We start from the raw sequence: 26,670 nt of genomic DNA on the forward strand, positions 1-26,670 counted from the left end.
AGCTATGAACCTGCACTCCAAGGTCCCTTTGTTCAGCAACACTCCTTAGGACCTTACCATTAAATGTAGAAGTCCTGCTAAGATTTGCTTTCCCAAAATGCAGCACCTCGCATTTCTCTAAATTAAACTCCACTTGCCAGTCCTTGACCCATTGGCCCATCTGATCAAGATCCCGCTGTACTCTGAGGTAATCTTCTTTGCTATCCACTGCACCTCCCAATTTTGGTGTCATCTGCAAACTTACTAACTATACCTTTTATGTTCACATTCCAAATCACTTAAGTAAATGATGAAAAATAGTGAACCCAGCATCAATCCTTGTGGCACATCACTGCTCACAGGGCCCCAGTCTGAAAAACAAACCTTCATCACCACCTTCTGCCTTCTACCTTTGAGCCAGTTCTGTATCCAAATGGCTAGTTCTCCCTGATCTAACCTTGCTAACCAGTCTACCTTTAGAAACCCTGTCGAACGCCTTACTGAAGTCTATATAGGTCATATCCACCATTCTGTGCTCAATAATCCTCTTTGTTACTTACAAAAAAAAGTCAATTAAGTTAGTGAGACACAGTTTCCCATTCACAAAGCCATGTTGACTATCCCTAATTAGCCTTTCCAAATAAATATAAATTGTGTCTCTTAGGAGTCCCCCCCAACAACTCACCCATCACTGATGTCAGGCTCACTGGTCTGTAGTCTCCTGGCTTTTCTTGGCCACCTCCCTTAAATGGCGCCATATTAGCCAACCTCCAGTCTTCTGGCACCTCGCCTGTGGCTACTGATGATCCAAATATCTCTGCAAGGGGCCCAACCATCACTTCCCTAGTTTCCCACAGAGTTCTAAGGTACACCTGATCAGGTCCCTGGGATTTATCCACCTTTTACGCATTTTAAGCCATCCAGCATTTATATGAGCATTTCACAAGATGTTGCTATAATTTTTCCCCATTTCTATGTCTCCCATATCCTTCTCCACAGTAAACACTGATGCAAAATATTCATTTAATATCTCCTCCATTTCATGTGGTTTCACACAGAGGTGGCTATGCTGATCCTTAAGGGGCCCCTATTCTTGCCTTAGTTGCCCTCTTATCCTTAAATGTATTTGTAGAATCCCTATGGATTCTCCTTATCCCTTATTAACCAAAGCTATCTCATGTCGCTTTTTGTCCTCCCAATTTCCCTCTTGTATACTCCTACTGCCTTTAAATTCTTCTAGGGATTCACTCTATCTCTGTTGTCTATACCTGACATATGCTTCCTCCTTTTTCTTGACCAAAATCTCAATTTCCCTCGTCATCCAGCATTCCCTACACCTACCAGCCTTGTCCTTCACCCTAACAGGAACATAGTGTCCCTGGATTCTCGTTATCTTATTTTTGAAAACTTCCCAGTTTCCAGATATCCCTTTACCTGCAAATATCTGCCCCCAATTAACTTGAAAGTTCTTGCCTAATACCATCAAAATTGGTCTTCCTCCAATTTAGAAATTTAAGTTTTAGATTCAGTCTATCCTTTTCCATCATGACTTTGAAACTAATAGAATTACTGTCAGTGGTCCCAAAATGCTTCCCTACTGACACCTCAGTTGCAGTGTGGAGGAACAGAGGGATCTGGGTGTGCAAGTACATAGATCCCTCAAAGTTGCCACCCAAGTGGATAGGATTGTTAAGAAAGCATATAGTGTTTTGGCTTTCATCAACAGGGGGATAGAATTTAAGAGCCATGAGGTTTTGCTGCAGCTCTACAACTCCCTGGTGAGGCCACACTTGGAATATTGTGTCCAGTTCTGGTTGCCCTCCTATAGGAAAGATACAGAGGCTTTGGAAAGGGTGCAAAGAAGGTTTACCAGGATGCTGCCTGGACTGGAGGGCTTGCCTTATGAAGAGAGGTTGAATAGGCTCGGACTTTTCTCTCTGGAGAGGAGGAGGAAGAGAGGAGACCTGATCGAGGTTTACAAGATAATGAGAGGAGTAGATAGAGTCAATAGCCAAGGACTTTTCCCAGGACAGGATTGACTAGTACGAGAAGTCATTGTTTGAAGATATTAGGAGGAAGGTGTAAAGGAGATGTCAGAGGTAGGTTTTTTACAGAGTTGTGAATGCATGGAATGCGTTACCAGCGGTGGTGGAAGCAGAGTCATTGGGGACATTTAAGTGACTGTTGGACTTGCACATGGATAGCAGTGAGTTGAGGGATGGGTAGGTTGTTACTATATTTTACGTTAGGATTAAATCTCGGCACAACATCGTGGGCCAAAGGGTCTGTTCTGTGCTGTACTTTTCTATGTTCTATGTTACCTGCCCTGTTTTATTTCCCAAGAGTAGGTGAAATTTTGCATCTTCTCTAGTAGGTACATCCGCATACTGAATCAGAAAATTTTCTTGTGCACACTTACCAAATTCCTGTCCATCCAAGCCCTTAACATTATGGCAGTCCCAATCTATTTTTGGAAAGTTATAATCCCCTACCATAACCTCCTTTTGTTCTTACAGATAACAGATCTCATTACAAATTTGTTTCTCAATTTCCCTCTGACAATTAGGAGGTCTACAATACCATCCTAATAAAGTGGTCATCCCTTTCTTATTTCTCAGTTCTACCCAAATCATTTCCCTGGATGTTTTCCCAGGAATATCCTCCCTAAGTACAGACGTAATATTATCTCTAATCATAAATACCATTCCCCTACTCTCTTGAATTTCCCTTTCTATCTTTCCTAAGGTATATATACCCTGGAACAATATGCTGCCAGTCCTGTCCATCCCTTAACCACATTTCTGTAAATGCTATGATAGCCCAGTCCCATGTTCCTAACCATGTCCTGAGTTCATCTGCCTTACCGGTTAGACCTCTTGCTTTGAAATAAAAGTAGTTTAATTCATCAGTCCTACCTCGTTCTCTGCTTTGTTCCTGTTACTGTTTTATAAGCTGGTGCATTGTTTTGGAACTTTTTGGAAAAAAAAGATCAAAACAATGGCACTTTGAAAAGGAGGAAGAGAGACAAAGGTCGTGACCACGCGGCAAGTGAATCAAACTGAGAAATAAACATGCACTGCTGTCTGACCCAGCTGTGAATCTGCACAGCTGACTGCTTCTGCTGTTTGCTTTCAGATATCTGTATATTGCTGACTTATAATGTGCACTGTTATTTGTATATTATTTGACCTTTACTTCTGAAGTGAGAATTTGGACAGTCTAAACACTTGTCTTCACCCCTTTCTCTCTACCTGGCCCCACCCCTCCCCATTTCTTCCTACCCTTCAATAGCTCTGATTATGGCCGCAGGAAGAGGAATGCCTTCAGGATCCAGGTGGATAAAGGTGAGTGAGTTGCCTTGATGAAGGATTAGGAGGGACTTTACTGTTGGACAGGGCACATTGGAACTTTTTGGTAACAGCGGGATCTTTGGGGGGGGGGGAAATCCTTCTGATTCCCTCTGGGTTTGTTTGAATTGACCAGTTCCTCAGTGGTGCAGATGCCATCCCTCATGCCCTTCTCCAATAGTGTGTCTGGATGGAGAACACGAACGTGGATCCATGTTGTGAAATTGCTCTGGTGGTTTACTTGAGGAGTGATTGGAGAACGTAGGGCAATTGGCTCAGTCTGTTAGAAACACAAATATTTATAAATTATGAGAATTGGAAAATTGTTTGGATATTGCTGGGTTAGAGAAGGACGTATCATGAGATGTTTTTGGAAAATGTCATGTGCAAAGGAGCACTGATTTATTTGCTGTTTATGAGAAAAGCAAATACGCTTTGAGAAGGGAATAAAGCAACCTTTTAAAAAGGATAAGATTACTTTAATTGCCTTAATGGCTTGACAAACAAATCTGAAGAGATTTAAGAAGATAATGAAAGGAAAAGGAGTAGGTCATTTAGCCTGTTGAGCCTCTCTGTCACTAAATACCATCATGGCTGATGTCATCTTGGCCTCAACACCTCTTGCTCCCCACAACTATTTAACCTGTTACTTCCTAAAAACCTGTCTCTATACTGCTCACATTTATTTGGTTAGAAACAACTAAACTGCAGATGCTGGAATCCAAGGTAGACAAGCTGGAAGTACACAGCAAGCCAGCCAGCATCAGGAGGTGGAGAAGTTGACGTTTCAGGTGTAACCCTTCTTCAGGACTGGGGGTGGGTGTAAGGGGAGCTGCTGATAAAGGGGGTGGCGGGGGGTAGGGTGGTGAGATGAGAATAGATGAAGACAGGTGGAGGGTACGAACTGGTTGGCCAATGGGAGGAATGAATTGGACAGGTGGCTGGGAGGGAGGGAGAGGGACTGGGAAGGGAGTTGGAGAATGTAAAGGGAGATTACTTGAAAGTGGAGAACTCAACTCAATGCTGAGCCTTCTTGGCTGTGGGCTGCCCAGGCGGAAGATGAGGTGTTGTTCCTCCAATTTACGGTTTGATCCTGTATGGCAATAGAGGAGACCAAGGATGGTCATGGTGGAAAGGGAGTGGGAAGGGAAATTAAAATGGGTTGTGACTGGGAGGTCAGGTCAGCCCCTGTGGACCTGGCTGAGATGTTATGCTGATCTGTTCTTTTAAGTTGACACTTGGTCTTCCCGATGTAGAGAAGACAACATTGGGAGCACCTGATACAGTAAACTATGTTGGAGGAGAGGCAGGTAAACCTCTGTCTCACCTGGAAGGATTGTTCAAGGACCCTGGGTGGTGGTGAGGTGGGCACCAGGTCGCAGGGACCAACCAGACCTCCCAGTCACTGCCCATTTTAATGAAAGTAAAATGAAAATATATTGTCATGGATATCCTTGGCTTTAGGATAAAGGTTTGGATTTCCTGTTATAAGAGAATCTCCAAACAAATCTACTGGATTTAGTTCATTTGACATCATCTATGGCCATGAAACTGGATTAAGGAAATTTTTAAGACAGGAGGACGAAACCTAATTATAGAGTTATGTGTCCATACTTGTAGAGAGACACATGAAGCATTTGAAAACATCCCAGGCAACTATTAAAGCATGGATATGCAAATGTGCTGTGTTCCATCAGAAACTGTCTTGTGTGAAATCTATCATTGTCAAATTACCTTTAGTTTGGTGCGTAACCTTGTGATCCCAGCCAACAGCTGTGTGTTTTACTGACATGTCATCACTTGTTTCTACAGTGTTTCAATCCATCAGAAATGAAATGGCATATTTGGAGGAGGAGCATCAGGTCAAACGGGCTCGACAGAGCTGGACACAGGATGGGTAAGGTATCTGGGAATGTCGAGGTGCTTGTGGATTAATACTGGAAAAGCACAGGTGAGGGACAGAGTAGAGAGAGCCTAACTCCATGTCTAACCCTGTGCTGCCCTGACCTGGCAGTGTTTGATAGGGCGAGTATCAAGGAGCTTTAGTTTCAGTTTAATAGAATAGGGGAACTTACCCATGTGCTATACTTGCCCACTTATTGCTATTGAATCCACGGCGACTTGTGTTTTGCAGGAGGGGCCTGACCTCTGATTCGTCTGACAGTGAGGATTACCCCGAATACCCGGTAGGTTGGTTTTGTGCAGACTTGTTTGACCCAAGTTTCAGATCAGTGTCTGTCTCGGACTTTGCTCAGTGAGACCTTCCTGTCTGAAGGAGAAGCTATGGTATAGGGTCTTGCAGTAGGCTGATGCACCAGTACGGAATGGAGATTGTGAACATCAGTGAGAGTCGAAATTGAAGTCTCATCTGTTTGCTCCAGGGCTTGTTGGAGATTTTCTCTCAGTATTCACACAGCAGCAATCAATGTTGTGGGAGCTTGCTATGCACAGCTGACAGCAGTGGCTTGGGGTTTATGGTGAGGAGGTTGAGGGGATGGCCAATGGGCTGTGTTGGAATCTGAAGCAGGATTCCTGTGATGGCCCCCCACCCCCGGGCTCCCTGTGACCACGTGTTTGTCAGCTCTGAGTGATCAACTTCATTATTTTTATTTCCTGCATAGCTGACCAATCACATGAACACTTCGCTGCTGAGCCTGTATCGGAAAACCAACCCGGACCCTCCTGCCACTCCAGCTGCCAGGAAGGTGTCAGAGGATGACAGCAATCATGGGCATGAAGCTCCTCAAACACTGGGTCAGTCACAAGGATCCCTGCAAGGTACAGAGCTTTCTGAGGACAGTTGGTTCATTGACCAGATACCAGGAGTTTCCTGTTCAGAAGCTCATCTGCTTGATGAGAAAGAATCAAAACAGAATCCTGAGGTAACAACCAACACCACCCCTTTCCCAACTTCCCAAACCTGTGGCTTCGTTTTTCTTTTTACAAAATGTAACAATCGGGAAATGAAAACACCCCCACCCCAGGCATGTCTTTGCCCACACTCCCTCTTTGCCCTAGGCACCTTATCCTCCTAGGTGCCCCGCCCCTCATGGCACTAGGCCCCAGTCCCCCTTCAACTCTGGAAACCACCCACTAGCCCACCTCCCCAAAGTCCTGGGCCACCCCAGCACCTCTCCGCCCAGGGCTTGTTGATTTGCTCCTCGCTGCATGTTATTGAGGTCTTGTTTCACTCTGTTCCAGAGATTGGAAGCATCGCCAGTGGATCAAGCCACGAGGAAGCAAAGGAGACTGCGTAAAAGGAAACGGCAAGATAGAGAGGAGTCAAAGGACGTGGATGCTCAGATAGAGTCATCTGTATTGAATAGGAAAGGTATGTTACAGACTGCTCTCTCTCTCTTTTTCTCTCTCTCTCTCTCTTTCTCTCTCTTTCTGTCTCTCTCTTTCTGTCTCTCTCTTTCTGTCTCTCTTTCTCTCTCTCTCTCTCTCTCTCTCTCTTTTTTCTCTCTCTCTCTCTCTCTTTCTTTTTCTGTCTTTCTCTTTCTGTCTTTCTCTTTCTGTCTTTCTTTCTGTCTCTCTCTTTCTCTCTCTCTCTCTCTCTCTCTCTCTCCCTTTTTCTCTTTTTTTTCTCTCTTTCTCTTTCTCTCTCTCTTTTATTCTCTTTTTTCTCTCTCTCTCTCTCTCCCTTTTTCTCTCTCTTTCTTTCTCTCTCTCTCTTTCTCTCTCTCTCTTTCTTTCTCTTTCTCTCTTTCTCTCTCTCTTTCTCTCTCTCTTTCTCTCTCTCTTTCTCTTTCTCTCTTTCTCTTTCTCTCTTTCTCTCTCTCTCTTTCTCTCTCTCTCCCTCTCTCTTTCTTTCTCTCTCTCTCTCTCTCTCTCTCTCTCTCTCTCTCTCTCTCTGTCTTTCTCTCTCTCTCTGTCTGTCTTTCTCTCTCTCTCTCTCTCTCTTTTCTCTCTCTCTCTTTTTCTCTCCTTTCTTTCTTTCGTTCTTTCTTTCGTTCTTTCGTTCTTTCTCTGTCTCTTGCGTGCACTTCTTACCCTCCCCCCCCTACAATTACCTTTAAACCCAAATGGCACCCTCTTCCCCACTCCTGTGTGTCAGGGCAAGACTGTGTTCCCTCTCTTCCCCGACCCCCAGAAATATCCCTCACTGGCCACTCAATAACTAGTCCCCAAACCAACCAGAAAAGACCACTCTATGCCTTCTCAGGCCAAACACCCCTGACCTCTCCCCACTCTGATTCCCCATCCCCTCCCACTTGCCAGTATTGACTCTCTATTCCTACACATCACTCCTGGACTGATTTTTCTTCTCTGCGCCACCTCCCTACCCAGCCCTGGCCTGACTCCATACCCTGACCTAGACAGATTGGCATGGTCTGCAGGAGTCTGTACCAGCTCTGACCCTTGCTCTGACCCTTACCCTGACCCTCTGCATTGAGCCATTGCACTCACTTGTATCTTTCTCTTTCTCTTTAACAGCAAAGAAAGGATTTGAACTGCATCATTCGATGGTGACGTTTGAGGATGTCGGTGGCTGTGAAGGAACCTTAAAGGTAAAGGGCAGCTGGCTAGACTGGTCATGATGGTCTATAGCAGTCTGTGCCACCCAATCCAGGGGTAAGGACTTTGCCATAAGAGGGCCCTTTCAGGCACGGAAGGAGACAGTCAGGAGGGAATTGCACTGGTAGCCCCCCAACATTGACTGCAGATATAATGAGGTCTCACGTCTTCGGGTGAAACATGGGCAAGGAAACGTCTCGATTACCACGTACCGACCTCCCTCAGCTGATGAGTCAGTAATCCTTCATGATAGAGAACACTTGGAGGAAGCACTGAGGGTGGCAGTGGTGCAGAAGGTGCCCTGGGTGAGGGATTTCAGTGTCCATCACCAACAGCGGCTCTGCAGCAGCAATCCCGATTGAGATGGTAATGAACATCGCTGGTAAACTGGGTCTGCAGCAGGTGGTGAGGGAGTAACAGGCTGGGAATACTGCAGCAAAGAACTCCCCTCCAGACACTCCAAAGCCTGTCTACCATCCTGAAGGCACAAGTCAGGCAAGAAGCTTGACACTATCCAGAACAGAGCACATTGACAAGTATCCACTCCCTCCCTTAGGGAGAGAGGAGGGAGGGATGGGAGGGAGAGAGAGAAAAGGGAGGTGTGGGTGAGAGAGGTGGGGGAGAGAAAACCAGGGGAGAGAGGATGTGGTGGGGTGAGGGAAGTGAGAGGGATTGATGACCGTGAAAGAGGGCGATAGAGAGAGGGAATACAGGTAAGGAGGCATTGAGAGAGGGCGGACAGAGAGCAAGGAGTTAGAGATAGGGAGGACGGGGCAGGAGAGAGCAGCAGGCAGGGGATTCACCTTGCGGGCTTTAGGGGGTGCTGCTCATAAAGAGGAGAAGCTAACGTGATCCACAAATGGTTTTCTGCCTTGCTGTTGCAGGCTGTGTGCCAGCTACTGATTCACATGAGACATCCTGAGGTATACCAGCAGTTGGGTGTGGTACCACCCCGAGGATTCCTGTTACATGGACCCCCAGGCTGTGGGAAGACGCTGTTGGCACAAGCTACTGCTGGGGTAAGACCCACCTGCAGTCAGAAACTCTCATCACAGGGATGTGACCTCGCCTGGGATTGTCCCATTCCAGGTTCCGGTCTCAGTGGCAGGGTTCTGGTCTGAGAGAAAGGTCTGGGAATATCCCAGTCCGAATGATCAAGTTTGGGGTGTGGCCTGAGAACTTCCACTTCTGGAATACCGTCCTAATTGGACAGTCCGGTCTTGATGTGGGACCAACTCTAAAGTTCTGATCTAGAATATAAGGGACTGATCTGGGAGAAAGTCTGGTCTCTACTATAGGGGACTGCCGCGGGGGAAGGTCTGGTGTTGGGTGTAGGATGCTGCTCGGGGAGGGGGGTTTGTCTGGTCTTGGGTGTAGGATGCTGCTCTGGGATTGGGGGGGGATGCCTGGTCTGGGGTGTAATGCGTTGGGGATGGAGGTGTGGGGTCCGGTCTCGGGTGTAGGGGACTGCTCTGGGGGTGGGTGGGGAAGGGGGATGTCTGATCTCGGGTGTAAGGGACTGCTCTGGGGATGGGGCATTGGGGCCGGGCTCGGGTGTAGGGGACTGCTCTGGGATTGGTAGAGGGGAATGTCTGGTCTTGGGTGAAGGAGGCTGCTCTGGGGTTGTTGGGGGGGTGGGGTGTGGGGTGGGGGGTGGGGGTGTGTCTGGTCTCGGGTGTAAGGGACTGCTCTGGGGTTGGTAGAGGGGAATGTCTGGTCTTGGGTGAAGGAGGCTGCTCTGGGGTTGTTGGGGGGGTGGGGTGTGGGGTGGGGGGTGGGGGTGTGTCTGGTCTCGGGTGTAAGGGACTGCTCTGGGGTTGGTTGGGGGGGGGGGGGTGCGGTGTCTGGTCTCGGGTGTAAGGGACTGCTCTGGGGTTGTGGGGGAGGTCCGGTCTCGGGCGTATGGGGCTGCTCTGGGGTTGTGGGGGGATGTCTGGTTTCGGGTGTAAGGGGCTGCTCTGGGATTAGGCGTTGGGGTTCTGTCTCAGGTGTAAGGGACTGCTCTGGTTTTGAGTGTAGGCGGAGACTGGTCTGAATGGGAATGTTTTGGGCTGAGTTTCAGGTTAATACTTACTGTTCTCATGTCGTATAGGAGCTGGAGCTGCCGATGTTGAAAGTTGCTGCGACTGAGATTGTATCTGGGGTATCTGGAGACTCTGAGCAGAAACTACGGGAGCTTTTTGAAGAAGCTGTGGTGAGTAGCCAGTGGGAAAGGTCATCACTCCGATTCCAGGAACTTAGCTTATCAGCTCCTCTTCTTGCCTTCCCACAGCTCCATTTCGGAATGGCAGGCAGTGACCTGTGGGGTACCGCAGGGATCAGTGCTGGGACCGCAGCTTTTTACGATATATGTTAATGATATAGAAGATGGTATTAGTAATAACATTAGCAAATTTGCTGATGATACTAAGCTGGGTGGCAGGGTGAAATGAGAGAGGATGTTAGGAGATTACAGGGTGACCTGGACAAGTTAGGTGAGTGGTCAGATGCAGTGTAATGTGGATAAATGTATGGTTATCCACTTTGGTGGCAAGAACAGGGAGGCAGATTACTACCTAAATGGAATCAATTTAGGTAAAGGAGAAGTGCAAAGAGATCTGGGTGTTCTTGGACACCAGTCAATGAAGGTAAGCATGCAGGTACAGCAGGTAGTGAAGAAGGCTAATAGCATGCGTACCTTCATAACAAGAGGGATTGAGTATAGAAGCAAAGAGGTTCTTCTGCAGCTGTACAGGGCCCTGGTGAGACCACACCTGGAGTATTGTATGCAGTTCTGGTCTCCAAATTTGAGGAAAGACATTCTGGCTATTGAGGGAGTGCAGCGTAGGTTCACGAGGTCAATTCCTGGAATGGCGGGATTACCTTACACTGAAAGACTGGAGCGACTGGGCTTGTATACCCTTGAGTTTGGAAGACTGAGAGGGGATCTGATTGAGACATATAAGATTATTAAAGGATTGGACACTCTGGAGGCAGGAAACATGTTTCCGCTGATGGGTGAGTGCTGAACCAGAGGACACAACTTAAAAATACGGGGTAGACCATTTAGGACAGAGATGAGGAGAAACTACTTCACCCAGAGAGTGGTGGCTGTGTGGAATGCTCTGCCCCAGAAGGCAGTGGAGGCCCAGTCTCTGGATTCATTTAAGAAAGAGTTGGATAGAGCTCTCAAGGATTGTGGAATCAAGGGTTATGGAGATAAGGCAGGAACAGGATACTGATTAAGGATGATCAGCCATGATCATATTGAATGGTGGTGCAGGCTCAAAGGGCAGAATGGCCTACTCCTGCCCCTATTGTTTATTGCCTCCCCACCTCTTGCCTCATTGGTTCCCCGTGCCTGGTGGGGCAGGGTGGGTGAGGGGGTGTCCTCCTGGTGCACTGAGGATGGGGGTGATCTTCTGTTCCCTGAAAGGTGCAACCAATCACCATGGGATTGTTTTGTTGCCTGTGCCTGAAGCCGTTGTCAGGGATGTTAGCTGCTGCTTCCTGATGTAGTTATTGATTTCGATGTCCGTACACACAGATGTGATCCTGTTCCTTTTACACCAGCTGCAGGCTCCCTGCATCGTTTTCATTGATGAGATTGATGCCATTTCTCCCAAACGGGAAGTGGCTTCGAAAGATATGGAACGTCGGATTGTGGCTCAGCTGCTGACCTGCATGGACGGTGAGTCCCGCTGTGTGCAGAGGAGGGGTGCTGCTGGGGCATGGAGACTCATTGTGGGTTTGGGGAGCGGAGTCTTGGAGCCCGGCACTGGGGAGAAGGGTTTCTGAGCCCGGTACTGGGGAACTGGGTCTCAGAGCTCGACACTGGGGAAAGTCCTTTCAGCATCTCCGAGCTGCCCGGCATCTCTACTCACCTGCACAGCAATCTCAGCTCAGCAATTGTCACTGAGTTGTTTCTTTGTTTGGCGTTGTTACCTTCTCTCTGTTACTGACCTCTACCCCCCAGCCCCAAATTCTGGTCCAGTTTATGATTTTTTTAAAAAAGTTCTTTGCTTTAACAAACAATGCTAGCAGTGTTTAGAGTTAGTTCAATACATCCATGTTTCCTCAGCAAGCACCCAATTACAATATACAATGTTATACAGCAGATACGTTATGGCACACGTAGACAGACTGCCCTTAGGTTCCTAATTCCTCCATAAGCTTCAAGTGGCTTCCGTTTATTTAATTGGTTTTATTCTGCCCACTGTCTGAGTAACTGCCCACTGTCCTACTCCCAGTGTTTCTTATGCTGAACTGTCATTCTTTGGCCATTAGTATCAGGTGTAATATGGGCTTTACAAAGCAGCAGTTGGAATTTTAAAGGCTCTTGTTTTACATAGTTGTTCTGACAGATTATTGAAGACTGGGCAATAATTAGAATTTGATTTTAAAAAGCACCTCATCATGCAGCACCTTTTTGTTAATCTCCTCTTGTCCTTTCTACTCTGCTGTTTATTCTATGTGCTGCTGTCTGTCTCAGTAGGGATTGTGAAACTGGATCGGTGTTTAGCTGGGACTCTGTAAAGCTGCGGGTGTGGTTGCAATGAGCACTGTCGAATTGTCGGTGATGTTTGATGAGTATCCCATACTTTGTTGTTACAGATCTGAATAATCTGGCCAGCACCACACAAGTCCTGGTTATCGGTGCGACCAACCGGCCAGACTCATTGGACCCTGCACTGCGAAGAGCTGGACGCTTTGACCGGGAGATTTGTCTGGGAATTCCAAGTGAGGGTGCCCGTGAACAGTGAGTCTGATCAGTCTGTTGCTGTGCAGTGAAGACATGTTAATGACCATTCAGCCTTCTACAGTGAATGGACTCTTCCTGTGACAAGTCCCCATCTCCCTTTTCAGTCAATGGACTCTTCCTGTGACAGAGGATTTTCCCTTTGCTTCCCCACCCAAGGGGAGGATCTTGATTGATTATTTCCATCTTATTCATCTTTGATAGAATGTACCAATTAGGACCAGGGTAGGCCACTTGTGCATGGTCCACCATTGAAGAAGATTTAAAAACCTTCATGCATGGGACATGGGCATCGCTGGTTGACTAGCATTTATTTATTGTCTGTCATTAGCTGGTCTTGAGAAGGTGGTGGTGAGCTGCTTTCTTGAGCTGCTGCAGTCTGTGTGCTGTTGGTAAATGCCCTTAGGGAGGGAATTCCAGGATTTTGACCCAGTAACAGTGAAGGAACAGCAAGGCAGGATGGTGATTGGTTTGGAGGTGAACTTGCAGGGGGTGGTGGTCCCATGTATCTGCTGCCCTTGTCCTTCTAGATGGAAGTGGTCCTAAGTTTGGAAAATGCTGTCTAAGGATCTTTGGTAAACTTTTTCAGTACATCTTTTAGTCAGTACCACTGAGAGTGGAGAGGATGTTAGTGAATGTGGTGCCAATCAAGCAGCCTGCTTTGTCATGGATGGCGGTGTCAAGCTTCTTGAGTGTTGGCTCTGTGTGTATGTGCCACTTGTTCAGTGTATATCAGTGGTGTAATCTTGGCAGGCTCCAGTGGCAGGGCCTTTAACATTCCCCATCTATTGAATCAGAGACACTGCTGCACTGGCTTCCCCTTGAATTTGGGAAGAACCCAGGTATGCTCAGCTTCCACCTATACCGACAGTATGTTTAACCGAAGCTCTGCTGACTCTGGGCCTTTTGCTTTTCCTGTAAACCAAGCTGGCTCCTAGTCTATTTCCTGGCTGGTGGTGTGTACCTTGTGCCTTGTTCTCTGAATTAATTCCTTTAGACAACCCTTCTCTTGCTTGAGTTGGACCTGGCGATTTCAGGTAGTATGGCCCACATGCTTACTGGCCCTGGGCTTCTCGAGTCCAGCACCTTGCCTCCTTTGTGGTCACTAATCATATCAGTGGCATTCAACACTGTCTGCTGAGGTTCTGCTACTTGATGCACCTGGGCATCTTTGCTTGGCTGTGTTGCTTCGCCTGTGGCCAACCCCATCATTGCAATTTCAGAAGCTGCCTGGAAGTCCAGGTGTGCCTTCTCAGTAGCTTCCATTGGATGGCTTTGTTTCGGAAGCCACAAACTGACGGGAATTTTTCCCACACCCTAGTCTCGTCAGCTTTCACAGCACATGTGCATTCAGTGAAAGCTGCAGATGTCCTCTGCTCCCTCACTAACTGAGCTAGTGTACTGTTCTTCCCTGGTACTGACCGCAGCCCATGTGCCCTCACAACAGTTCCGGTAAACTCTGGAAGGGTGAGTACTCCCCTCTTCAGCCAGTGGCTGTGGCCGGAGTCCCCTTGTAGCTACCACTCATGGCCCCCTCCCTGCTGTGTACCGTTCTTCCCTGGCATCAATTGCAGCCTGTTTCCCCCTTGTGACTGCTTCAACATTATGCTTGTGGGTTCACTAGAGCCAGAAGTAGAAAATGAGGTAGACAGAGGGTAAACTTGAACAGGGAATACTTTATTGTGTGTCCTCTCAGCTCCACAGTTGGGTTTTAGACTGCCTGCTCTAGCTCCTGCCTCCGGGTCACCTGACCTGTTCTCTTAAAGGGACAGCACATACCTAACTACCTACGTAACAGACACCTCCTTTAAGTTTGACCATGGCAGTATTCGAGCCTATTTCTCTAACTTGTGGTTACGGATTACTAGTCCATCAACATTACCACGACAGCACCATCTCTCCATAAATGCTGGTGTCCACAGATTAAGACAGATACTTTTGTATATCCCTTTTGCTGACATTCTGTGGCTGGTATGTACAATCTCCCTGTAATTATCTGATCATTTCCATGATTCCTGTCAGGATTTTGAGGACTTTGTGTCGAAAACTGAAACTTCCGGAATTGTTTGATTTTCACCAACTTGCCCGCCTGACCCCTGGCTATGTGGGTGCTGACTTGATGGCTCTGTGTCGGGAAGCAGCCATGCACACGGTTAACCGTGTTCTGATCCAGCAACACGAAGACAGCAGACAAGCAGATACTTCACAGCAACAAACAGAACTGGTGAGGAACCTTGATTCTCCCCGAGCCTGTCCAACGCTGCCAGGACAGGGGCAGCATGGGGTTAGATAACAGTGTAAAACTACCTCCATTGTACACCACCAGGATAGGAACAGCACTAGGTTAAAGCTCCCTCTACACTATCCCCATCATACACCACCAGGATAGGAACAGCATGGGGTTAGATACAGAGTAAAGCTCATTCTACATTACCCCCATCATACACCACCAGGATAGGAACAGCACGGGGTTAGATACAGAGTAAAGCTCATTCTACTCTTTTCACATGAAAATAAAGCTCCTTCGACACTGTCCACTTCAAACATTTCAAAGTACAGCAGAGGGTGAGTTACAAAGTAAAGATTCCTTTGCACTGTCCCCTTCAAATGTTCTCAGGACAGTGTCAACATGGAGTTAGATAGAGAATAAAGCTCCTTGTACTCTTAAACTGAAAATAAAGCTCCCTTCCAACTTTGCCCATCAAATACTACCAGGTGAGTCCAAGAGAGGTTAGATAGAGTATAGCTATCTCTAATCTGTCCCCATCAAACACTCTCAGGACTAGTATAGAGTGGGATTAGATACAGAGAAAGTTCTCTCTCCCCTCTCCATCAAATATTCCCAGACCAAGTATAACACAGAGTCAGATATGGAATTAAGAGCAAGGTGGAGGAAGAGGGGGAGGGAGGGAGTGAAGGGGTGGCAGGTGACTAGATAGATGAAGGGATGGGAGATGTAATGAACAGTAAGCTGCAGTGTTTGGTGCTGGGACCGCTGCTTAAATGTATCAAAGTGTTATAGGATGGGAGGTATTATTGCCAAATATGCTACTGACAGAAATGTAGGTAGGAAGGGAAATTGAGCAGGACTTAAGGTTACTTTAGAAGGGTATTGATAGGTGAAGTGACTGGACAGAGGTCTCACAAATGTAAAAAGCGAAATTGCGTTTAGGATTAGTTCCAAACAAGAGACATAAAATTGCCAGAAAAAGCAGGAAGTCTGAGAATTGGGAGCATTTCAGAGTTCAGCATTAGAGAACCAAATGGTTAATCAACAGGGGGACAATAAAGTATGGGAGTAAAATTAACACCCCCCTTAACATTTCTATAAATGTGTGAAGAGAAAAAGAGTAAGAACAAGTGCAGATTCCTTCGTGTCAGAAAGGGGGGAGATTATCGAAACATTGAAAATAAGAGCGGGGGTGGACCATTTGGCCCTTTTTGAGTCTGCTACACCATTCGATGTGATCATGGCTGATCATACATCTCTGTGTGCTGTTTCCACTTTATCCCCAACCCTTTGATTCTTTTAAACCCTAAGAACTATATCTAACTCCTTTTTGAAACAATCAATGTTATGGTTTCAACTGCTTTCTATGGCAGAGAATTCCACAGGCGGCACCCCCCCCCCCCCCAATCACCACGTACCTTCCCGTGTTTTTCCTGTCTTGTTAGAATTTTACTGGTTTCTGTGACAGCCCCTGTGATTATATTGGAACAGAAGAAATGGCAGAGGAATTGAACATTTACTTTGGTTCAGTTCTCACAAAAGAAGGCACCAGTAACCTCCCAGAAATAACTGAACCAAGGGTCTAATGAGAGTGCAGAATTGAAGGAAGTGAGTAATTGTATTCCTATCTTCCAAATGAAATCACTCTCCCTGTATATGTCATGGCAACACGGTAAAATTAAAGTCCTCACAAACACCAGTTCCTAACCACACTACTTAAACCGGCAGTTAGTGGTGTCGATGGTAGTCATGATTTGGAGATGCCAGTGTTGGACTGGGCTGTACAAAGTTAAAAATCATAACCTCAGGTTATAGTCCAACAGGTTTAATTGGAAGCACTAGCTTTTGGAGCGCTGCTCCTTCAACCATCCTTCCAATTAAACCTGTTGGACTATAGCCTGGTGTTGTGTGGTTTTTAACACTTTTTAAAAAAAATAACCAGTTCCAAACTTTGTGAATAATCGATATCAGACCTCCTGCTTATGTCTTAAGTAAAGACATTTATTAACAATGCAGTAACTTTAACAAAAAATAATTAATGTTTATTTAAACCAAATGACTTTTGTTTTCTGCCGCATTCACACAGACAATTAAGGGATAAATGAGAAAAAGAAAAATAACAAAAGTTCATCTCTTTCAGGCTGAGTTTGAGAGGCTGTGTACATTGCTGAAAGATCCATTGCCTCTCTCTGAGAAGGAGCTGCAGAAACTCCACATAGAGATGACCGATTTCACTGATTCACTATCGGTGGTCCAGCCCTCAGCCAAGCGGGAAGGATTTGCCACTGTGCCTGATGTGACTTGGGCTGATATAGGAGCTCTACAAGAAATCCGTGAGGAGCTCTCCATGGCTATTCTGGTATGCAGACCCAGCTTGAATCTGGCTAGAACCTTGGCAATGTTCATTCTGATTTATCCTTTACGAGTACATAGTGCTGTTTATAGCCATTACCTTAGAGAGTACATTCCATACACTGCCCCAAACAATAACTCCGGAGATCCCCCACCCACCCTAACCCGTTCCCCGAAATACACCGACTCAGGAGATCCCCCACCCGCCCTAACCCGTTCCCCGAAATACACCGACTCAGGAGATCCCCCACCCGCCCTAACCCGTTCCCCTAAATACACCGACTCAGGAGATCCCCCCACCCGCCCTAACCCGTTCCCCTAAATACACCGACTCAGGAGATCCCCCCACCCGCCCTAACCCGTTCCCCGAAATACACCGACTCAGGAGATCCCCCACCCGCCCTAACCCGTTCCCCGAAATACACCGACTCAGGAGATCCCCCACCCGCCCTAACCCGTTCCCCGAAATACACCGACTCAGGAGATCCCCCACCCGCCCTAACCCGTTCCCCGAAATACACCGACTCAGGAGATCCCCCACCCGCCCTAACCCGTTCCCCGAAATACACCGACTCAGGAGATCCCCCACCCGCCCTAACCCGTTCCCCGAAATACACCGACTCAGGAGATCCCCCACCCGCCCTAACCCGTTCCCCGAAATACACCGACTCAGGAGATCCCCCACCCGCCCTAACCCGTTCCCCGAAATACACCGACTCAGGAGATCACCACCCACCCTAACCTGTTCCCCTAAAGAGAGGAAAGTGAGGATTGCAGATGCTGGAGATCAGAGTCTAGATTAGAGTGGTGCTGGAAAAGCACAGCAGGTCAGGCAGCATCCAAGGAGCAGAAAAATTGATGTTTCGGGCATAAGCCCTTCATCAGGAATGCGTTCCTGATGTAGGGCTTTTGCCCCAAACGTAGATTATCCTGCTTCTCCAATGCTGCCTGACCTGCTGTGCTTTTCCAGCTCCACTCTGATCTAGACAGTCACCTAAAGAGACAGACTCAGGAGATCACCAACTGTCCGAACCCGTCCCCTCGACACACTGACTCAGGTCGTTACCTGTCCTACCTCTCAAGCACAGGTAAATTTTGGAGTCCGTAACAATGAGGTCAAAACCTGACAGGTACAGTGTGTTCTGCTGATGTTGTCAGCTTTCTCTGTCTCTTCTGCATTCCTTCCATCTCAGTGTGCAAAAACACAGAAATAATTGTGGCTGCTGGACATCGAAAACAAAAACAAATTGCTGGAAAAGCTCAGCAGATCTAGCAGCATCCGAGGACAGAGAGTTAACGTTTTGGGTCAGGTGACCCTCCTTCAGCTCTGAAACGTTTCAGCATCTGATTTCTTTCCACAGATGCTGCCAGACCTGCTGAGATTTTCCATCAGTTTCTGTTTTTGAACCCGATGTGAGATCTCTGTCAGTCCCTCCCAGTGTGCAGTATATTATGAACCTTTATCTTCTCATTTATATATTTAACATTACACAAAACAGGTGTGCACCTCTGATTGGAGCTGGTGTGTCATTCCCTTCTGCTTATATGGTGATAATCTCACTTAAGTTGTAATCTTGAACCCCAGGTAACATTCTGGGTCATGGGTTTGAATCCTACTGTGGCAGCTGATGAAATTTGAATTCATTTGGAATTAAAAGCCTCCTCTAATGGAGACCATTGGAACCACTGCCGGTTGGCGTAAAGCCCACCTGGCTCACTGATGTCATTTCGGGAAGGAATCCTGCTGTCCTTACCTGGTCTGACCTGCAGGTGACTCCAGTCTCACACTGATGCAATTGACTATGGGCCCACAGTGCCATCCTAGCCAGTAGTGACCACATCCTAGCAACAAAATGAGAAAATGTCACTAATCTGGATATTCCTCTGCCTCCTTTTTTTTTTGTGGGTCAGGACCTGGCACGGCTGGGATCACATGGGTGTCTCTTGTTGCTGACCCTCCTTTTCTCTGTTTCTTTAGGCTCCGATCCGACACCCAGAGCATTTCCAGCTTCTGGGACTGTCCAGCCCAGCTGGTGTGCTATTGGCTGGACCTCCAGGCTGTGGGAAGACACTGTTGGCCAAGGTGAGTGCCCTGTAAATCCCCCATCCCTCACCCCAGTTAGCTGTGTTCCCCTATCACTGTTGTGCAGTGACACAGTGACCTGTAGGTCAGGCGTTCACATTCTTTCAATGGAACTTGTGAAATAAATTCATAACAATCTGCTCATGTGGGGGCAAATCCTTTCTGTCTCTCTCAGATGTGTGACTGTTGTTCACCTCCAGGCCTCTCTGATCCTTGTCCCTCATTCTATACTAGGTCTCTCTGACGCATCAGATCATTGGAAATAAGAGTAGGCCATTTAGCCCCTCGAGCCTGTCCATTAGGATCACGGCTGATCTGACGCTGCTTGCGCTGACTTTTCTGCCTTTTCCCCATGGCAAATTCCCCATGACTAGGTCAAGATATTAATCTCGGTCTTAAATATAGACAAGGACTCTGACCCCACAGCTCTCTGTGACAAGGAATTCCAAACCCTCAGAAGAAATTCCTCCTCATTTCAGTTTTAAATTGGCACTCCTTTTATTCTGAAATTGTCCCTGGTCCTCAACTCTCCCACGAGGGGAGGCATTCTCTCAGCATTTACTCTGTCAAGCCCCTTCAAGAGTCCTCTACCTAGAATCATGGCACTCCAACCAGAACTCTATCAACAAACACATTGACTTGGATTCTGTTTTAGTACACCCCTGAGTAAAAGGACAGGAAGTGGCATCGCCACAGGAAATGGCATCACCAACCCAAGGAAACCTAAACACACCAATAAAAAGTGGGCTGTACCACCAGTGCTTCACTAGAGGCTCACTGATGATACCTAGTATGGTGATGAAAAGTCTGAAAACAAACCTTCCAGCTCCGTGACCAAACTTCGATCCAGTCCCTTTACATTTTAATCTCATTCTTCTAAAATCCAATGAGTCCAAATCATAACAGTCTCTCCATACCAGGGGTCAGCCTGGTGAACCTTCACTGAGCTGCCTGAATGAAGTGATCTCTTTCGTCCCTCATTCTCCTCTGGATTAGAGTTGACCCTTACCCTGTCTCTCTGACCCCAGACCCTTATTCTCCCCTGGTTCCCTCGTATCTTGGGCTCTGGTTCAACTCTAACCTTGAAATTGCTCTGAAGTTGTGGAACGTGATGTTGTGTGCAGGATATAAGCCTTGTTCTTGGAGACGGAATGCTGCTCCTGCAGCTTACTGTGGCTTTGCTGGGATGTGGCAGCAGACCATGGACAGACGTGAGTAGGAGAGCAAGGTCATGATTAACATGACAGTCCACCAGAGGTCATACTTCCGCACAGTGTGATCACTGAGCCTGCCCTTCTCAATGTACAGGAGATTGTGTGGAGCGAGCAGAGCAGACTAAATTGAAAGAGGTACAAAACAATTACTACAGATGGGCCAAGTGTTAGGAGCCGAGGAGAATGAGGTGGGAGAAAGTAAAGGTGCCAGTGCTACCCTGGGAGAGGGTGAGCTGCAGGGGCCTGTAGAAGAGTGGATAAGAAGATGTCATTGATTTTGGTGGAATCATGATGACAGTTACTGATTATAGATAGTTGACCATTTGTAAACAATTTTCAGCATGTTTATTCAGTTTGTTAAACAGTAGCTGTTTAGTTAGATACCCGATCCAATATATGACCTGTGACAGATGGTTTACTGATCCTGGGGCTGTTGTATAGAATGGCAGAGCAGGGACAGCAGTGATAGAGTTGATGTTTCACAGTCTTTGGTGGGAACAGTTTTCTTTCTTCCTTTGAGCTGATGTCACAAACTCCTGGTCTTATCCCAAGTACATGATGAGTCATTTCCTTCGATCTCCCTTACCCCTACTCCTCTCCTTTCCCCCCCACCCCCCACCCACCTGCCTGTCTTTCCCCCCCCCCCTCCGTTTGTCTATCGCCTCTCCTTGTCTATCCTCTCCTGTCGTCTTGTCTCCCCTCTCTCGTGTATGTACTCTCCCTCCCTCCCACTACCCCCCCATTGATAAGTGGGGACTGGCAACCTATACTGTGTCAGTTAAAAGTCTGAGTTTGATTGGTCAGGGACCATGAGGGACTGCTCCTAATACCAGAATAGCCATTGCCACAGAGTGAGGGGAGGACCCTGTTGAATAGAAATAATATGGAGTCTCTTCAGCTAGAGGGTGGTGAATCTGTTGAACGCATTGTCGCAGAGGGCTGTGGAGGCCAAGTCATTGAGTTTCTTTTAGACAGATATAGCTAGGTTCTTGATTGAGAAGGCGATCCAGTCTAATGGAGTTGAGAAAGATATCAGCCATGACTTAATGGCTGAAGAGACTTGATGGGCTGAGTGGCCAAATTCTGCTCCTATAACTTAGTTTAATGGTCAGTGATTTTAGGTACCAGCGATGAAAATGAATTTTCCAGCACAGGCAGAATCATTTATAGACTTCAGTGTTTTTCTGTAAAGTACTCCGAGGTACAGGGAGTATTTTGATGGACAGAGTGCAATCCTGTGGCTGGAGGTGAGTTCCAACTGTTTACATGAGCAGATTGTTTATTTAGCTATTGTTGAGGGGACTGGATGTTCACTCTGGCAGGATTCCAGGCATGTGGGTCTAGAACACCTCCCTTTGTTCTGTGTCTGTCATGGGCCTGCACAGTTTGTGATCTGTCCTCGGGCTGTTTGAAGGCTGGAGTAACTGAATACTGCAGCTGGCTTGGAACTGCTTGATTTATTATAGTGATACCTGAACCTGATGGATTACATTTGGAGGATTGATTACACACCGGATTTGAACGAAGCTTTGAAATATTAAGGGAAATTGATCGGGTGGAAAGGGAGCTTACTTCCGCAAACCTCTGCCTCTTCCCTATAATCCGACAATCCTTTGCTGTTCAGCTGCTTATCCATTCCTGTTTTGAACATTCTCTTCCTCCACTTTCAGGCAGTACATTCCACTCACTGGCAGAAATTCTTCCTCGTCCGTGGTCTCTGGTTCTAGCTCCCTCCCACCAATGGGAACTGTGTCCCACTCCCAATTCCTCCTGATTTTAAACACTTTGATCAAATCTTCTCTCAGATCCCAACAAGGAGAACAATTCCAGCTTCTCCAATTTGTCTGGGGCATTGAAGACTGTCTTCACTGGAACCATTCTTGTCCATCTTTGCTTCACACTCTCTCAAAAGCTTTCACATTCTTCCTAAAGTGTGGTGTCCAGAACTGGATACAGTGGCTTATCCACTGTTTTACTGCATCTCTCATAACTGCCTCCTAAAGAACAGCAAACAGTTGGAGCTCTCTGCCACAGATGATGTTTGATGTGGGGTTAATTGGGACTATAAACCTGAGATTAATGTATTCCTGTCTACTGCAAGTATGAAGATGCGTGGGACAAGAGTGGGTTTGTGGAACTGTGTTGCAGATTGTCAGCATTCTCATTGATTCCAAGGGCTTCTCCAGTTCCTGTGCTCCTGCTCTCCACCCTCACCACAAGCAACAAATGACACTGGAGTAGGCTAGTCATTTGGAAACAATAAATGCTGGAGATCACAGTGGCTTAAACAATATCCGGGGGAAAGAACAAGCTAATGTTTGGAGTCTTGTGTTAACTTGCTGTCTCACCATAGATGCTGTCTGAGCCGCTGTGATCTCCAGCGTTGGTGGTTTTCAGTAGACATTCCAGCATTTTCAGTAATTTGCTCTGACTTTGAGCCAGTCACTTGGTTGCTTTCCTGGTGGAACTCCAGCCTGGAACTTCCTGTTTCTAACCCTTCTTCACACCTCCAATCATCGTTAGTTAATCTTAAAAGCTTAATGAGGGATGTGAGAAAGTCAACAGGAAGAAAATGATCCAAGTAAAATCATCAGCAAGACATCTGGTTTCTGCTGTATGATGGGACAGTGCGCAAGGAGGGTCCAATGAGTGTGGTCAGTGTTGGGAGACTGTAGTCACTGGCAAGTGTCAGTGCCAAGAGACTGTACTCATTGGTTTGTGTGGGGTTACTGGGCGATTGTAGTCACTGGGTGGTGTTTGTGGGGTCAATGGTGGGAGACTGTAGTCACTGGATGGTGTGTGTGCTGTCAGTGGCGGGAGATTAGTCACTAGGTGGTGTGTGTGAGACTGTAGTCACTAGGTGGGCGTGACGTCAGTGGTGGGAGACTGTAGTCACTGGGTGGTGTGTGTGCTTTGTGGTGCAAGACTGTAGTCACTGGTGGTGTGTGCAGTTGGTGTGAGATTAGTCACTGGGCAGTGTGTGTGCTGTCAGTGGTGGGAGATTGTAGTGACTCGGTGGTTTGTGTGCTCTGTGGTGCAAGAGTGTAGTCACTAGGTGGTGTGTGTGGGGTCACTGTCAGGAGACTGTAGTCACTGGGCAGTATGTGTGCTGTCAGTGGTAGGAGGCTGTAGTCAGTAGGTGGTGTGAGTGCTGTCAGTAGTGGGAGACTGCACTCACTAAGCATTGAGTGCTGTCATTGGTGGGAGGCTGTAGTCAGGGCTGATGTGTGTGGGGTCAGAAGACTGTAGTCACTGGGTGGTGAGTATCTCATACCCTTTTGGGGAACAGTGACACTGGGCAATCTCACTGAGAAGTAAGTTTGATTGTGATTAAAAAATGTACTTTCATTTCAGGTTGATCAATAATTTACTTCTGTCTCTAGGCTGTTGCGAATGAGTCTGGACTGAATTTCATCTCTGTGAAAGGACCTGAGCTGTTAAACATGGTGAGTCATGAGGATTGTTACAACACAGGGTAAACCCCTCTGCTAATTTAAACCAGACATATAGAAAAGCTCACCCGACGAAGGGCTTACACCCGAAACGTCGATTCTCCTGTTCCTCGGATGCTGCCTGACCTGCTGTGCTTTTTCAGTACTATACTCTTGACTCCAAATTTTAGTATTTAAGTCCACATGAGAACATTACACAACATCTATTTACAACTCCTTCCTCTTAAACCTATCTTTTATCTCCCACTCCACAATAGTGGTCTGATTTTTAAAAAAATTGTTTTGCAAAAAGAAAATCACTTTTCAAAACCAGCCAGCAGTGTTAATTCTCCTTTGTAGATTTTCCTGGGTTGTCTTTGGTCTTCTGCACAAATTTCTTCCATACAGGTACCTTTCAGAGAGCTATTCAGTTCGCAGTCGTTTGGTGGTTGGCTGCTTTTTGCCAATCTCCACTGTTCTCCCCAAATGTTCAAAATAACAGATTTTTATATGTCTCTTTGGTTTGATGTCATGAAAACATTAAAATTCAAATTTGATTGGATTTTAGTATCTTGGGGCATAATTTAAACTGATTGGCTGAATTTGAATTTGTTGAGTACCATGGCAATGCAACTTCAGCTATTTGTTTCATAGCCAAATGTTACATTTTTAAATTGTTCAGCATACTGTGTTTTCAGTCAGTCCTTGCCAGCTTTCACTCTCTCTTGAAGTTACAGTATCACCTACAGCTTCATAACAGCATACAGCTGCGCTAGTAAGTTTGCAGAATATCCTGACCATGTCCCCACAGTGCGAGGTGTCCTTGATTGGAACACACCCTCTCCCTTGCTGACAGGGCCTGGCTCCCTCAGTCCCATACGGTATATTCATCAGATCCCATCTTCCTGTGACCCAGAGAGCCACTTTGGACTTTGTCAGGCTCTCTCAGTCCTGCAGTTCACTGTCATCCTGTGCTCTGTGCTAAAGGATGATGAAATGAACCCTTGATCTCAAGTGTAAGAGCACCATGAAGCAGGATGTATTTTGGGACTGAGCTACCAGTGGTAAATGTGAGGTGGGACCCATAGTCTTCATTTTCCCATCGTTGTCTCTGGGTTATGGGAAATAATGGGGCCCTGAGACCCAGAGTATTACCAAGGTTATGTCTGTTTTTTCTAACCGTGTTACTGTGTCCTGATGTTTGTTTAACTGCAGTACGTTGGTGAGAGTGAACGGGCAGTACGGCAAGTGTTCCAGCGAGCTAGGAATTCAGCACCTTGTGTCATTTTTTTTGATGAATTGGACTCACTTTGCCCTCGGAGATCAGAACATGAGGTGAGTTTTCACTCCATCTTTTAGACTCTATCCAGGGTATGGGGCAATGCCAGGAAAGTGGGGTTGAGAAATATATCAGTCACAGTCAAATAGCAGAGCACACTGGATGGGCTGAACGGCCTAATTCTGTTCCTGGATCTTATGATCTTATGTCTTTGAGGGTCAGATCACATGAGTTTGAACTCCATTGTTACACTCTCCCCTCAGGGATAAGAGCAAGAAGTAGTTAGACAGCAAATGTTTTATTAACTGGCACCTATCGGAGCAGGAATATTCAGGTTGATCAAGAGATCCACGTAATCCATGTAAAAACACGCACTAGGAGAAACACTATGCAGGGAGTTTGCACACTGTTACACTTTATTTACAGCATAAATCACTTAAATAATGCAACTTTGCCTTAAATAAAACTTACCAACAGAGAACTTTCTCAGTCACTGACTACTCGGACACTGCGATAATACAGTAAACTTACAGTATTTCAGATACAGTAGTTTTCTCCCGTACCCACAGCGGATATGTTCCAAGACTTGCTGCAGAAGCCCAAAACCATGGATAGGAGCGACCCCACCCATTTAAATGGGAAATTTACCTTCTTGGCAGCCCCCAGTCCCTGGTTCTGGAAAGTGCCCTCTAATATGTTTAGGCCACAGGAAACTGAAACCAAGGAACCAGGACCTGCTGATACGGAGGTCGCCTTGTGCACCATTTTTGCCAGTTTATCAAGGGTACCAGTTAAAACAGTGCTTGCTGTAACTCCAACATTGACTGTTCCTTGGGAATAGGAGCACAAGGTGAGATTTAACTCTATCATTAGACTCTGTCCTTGGGGATGAGAGCATAAGGTGAGTTTTAACTCCATCACTCGATGCTGCTTGTGGGATTGGAACAGAAGGTAGCCACGGTGACCTCTGGGTCAATGTGGAATGCCCTACGTTATCTTAAGGCAAGGCAAGGCCAGTGAACCTGGCTGGTTGTTTATTATCCATTTCCAATGATTCTGTGGTTTAGTATCAGCAATTACTGGGTTGTTTGTTTGCTGTTTGTGTCCTGTAGACCTAGTATTAACCTTATTTAGTTTGGTGTGGTTTTTATTTCTCGTGTTTCTCACAATCCTCAATATTTTGTTTGCACTTGTTCCTTCCTTGTCCTTTCTTTCTCTCTCCTTTGTCTTTCTCCTTGTTCACTGTCCTCCTTTCTCACTCTTGCACTTTCACACACATACCCCTCTCCCTCCTTTCTCGCTCGGCTCCCCTTCCCCAGTCAGGTGCCAGTGTGCGTGTGGTGAACCAGTTGCTGACAGAGATGGATGGCCTGGAGACTCGGAAGCAGGTTTTTATCATGGCAGCCACAAACAGACCAGGTAAATGTCAGGCTGAGGCAGAGTGGGTTGGAGTGCAGCTGTGTGGTGGTTGTGTTTGCAGAAGCTCCCCCTCAGAGTGG

The 26,670-nt window shown here is 46.7% G+C and overlaps 1 protein-coding gene across 7 annotated transcripts in view; it reads left to right on the plus strand.

Moving 5' to 3' along the window:
• nvl (nuclear VCP like) overlaps nucleotides 1–26,670 on the plus strand; it is a 61,994-nt gene that overhangs the window by 16,094 nt on the left and 19,230 nt on the right. For 5 of the 7 annotated variants that reach the window (XM_072550607.1, XM_072550616.1, XM_072550651.1 and 2 more), the window contains 16 exons: nucleotides 3,271–3,323; nucleotides 5,139–5,223; nucleotides 5,461–5,512; nucleotides 5,948–6,208; nucleotides 6,528–6,657; nucleotides 7,764–7,837; nucleotides 8,729–8,863; nucleotides 9,937–10,038; nucleotides 11,397–11,514; nucleotides 12,438–12,582; nucleotides 14,605–14,806; nucleotides 16,953–17,171; nucleotides 19,143–19,247; nucleotides 23,845–23,907; nucleotides 25,108–25,227; nucleotides 26,491–26,590. In XM_072550607.1, the coding sequence (XP_072406708.1) occupies nucleotides 3,271–3,323; nucleotides 5,139–5,223; nucleotides 5,461–5,512; nucleotides 5,948–6,208; nucleotides 6,528–6,657; nucleotides 7,764–7,837; nucleotides 8,729–8,863; nucleotides 9,937–10,038; nucleotides 11,397–11,514; nucleotides 12,438–12,582; nucleotides 14,605–14,806; nucleotides 16,953–17,171; nucleotides 19,143–19,247; nucleotides 23,845–23,907; nucleotides 25,108–25,227; nucleotides 26,491–26,590 (1,964 nt within the window). Of the gene's footprint in view, nucleotides 1–3,270; nucleotides 3,324–5,138; nucleotides 5,224–5,458; nucleotides 5,513–5,947; nucleotides 6,209–6,527; nucleotides 6,658–7,763; nucleotides 7,838–8,728; nucleotides 8,864–9,936; nucleotides 10,039–11,396; nucleotides 11,515–12,437; nucleotides 12,583–14,604; nucleotides 14,807–16,952; nucleotides 17,172–19,142; nucleotides 19,248–23,844; nucleotides 23,908–25,107; nucleotides 25,228–26,490; nucleotides 26,591–26,670 lie in introns of those variants that run through there. The other 2 variants (XR_011952927.1, XM_072550642.1) reach the window with 2 other exon arrangements.

Source organism: Chiloscyllium punctatum, chromosome 3 (genome assembly GCF_047496795.1).
Source record: "Chiloscyllium punctatum isolate Juve2018m chromosome 3, sChiPun1.3, whole genome shotgun sequence".
NCBI lineage: Eukaryota > Metazoa > Chordata > Chondrichthyes > Orectolobiformes > Hemiscylliidae > Chiloscyllium > Chiloscyllium punctatum.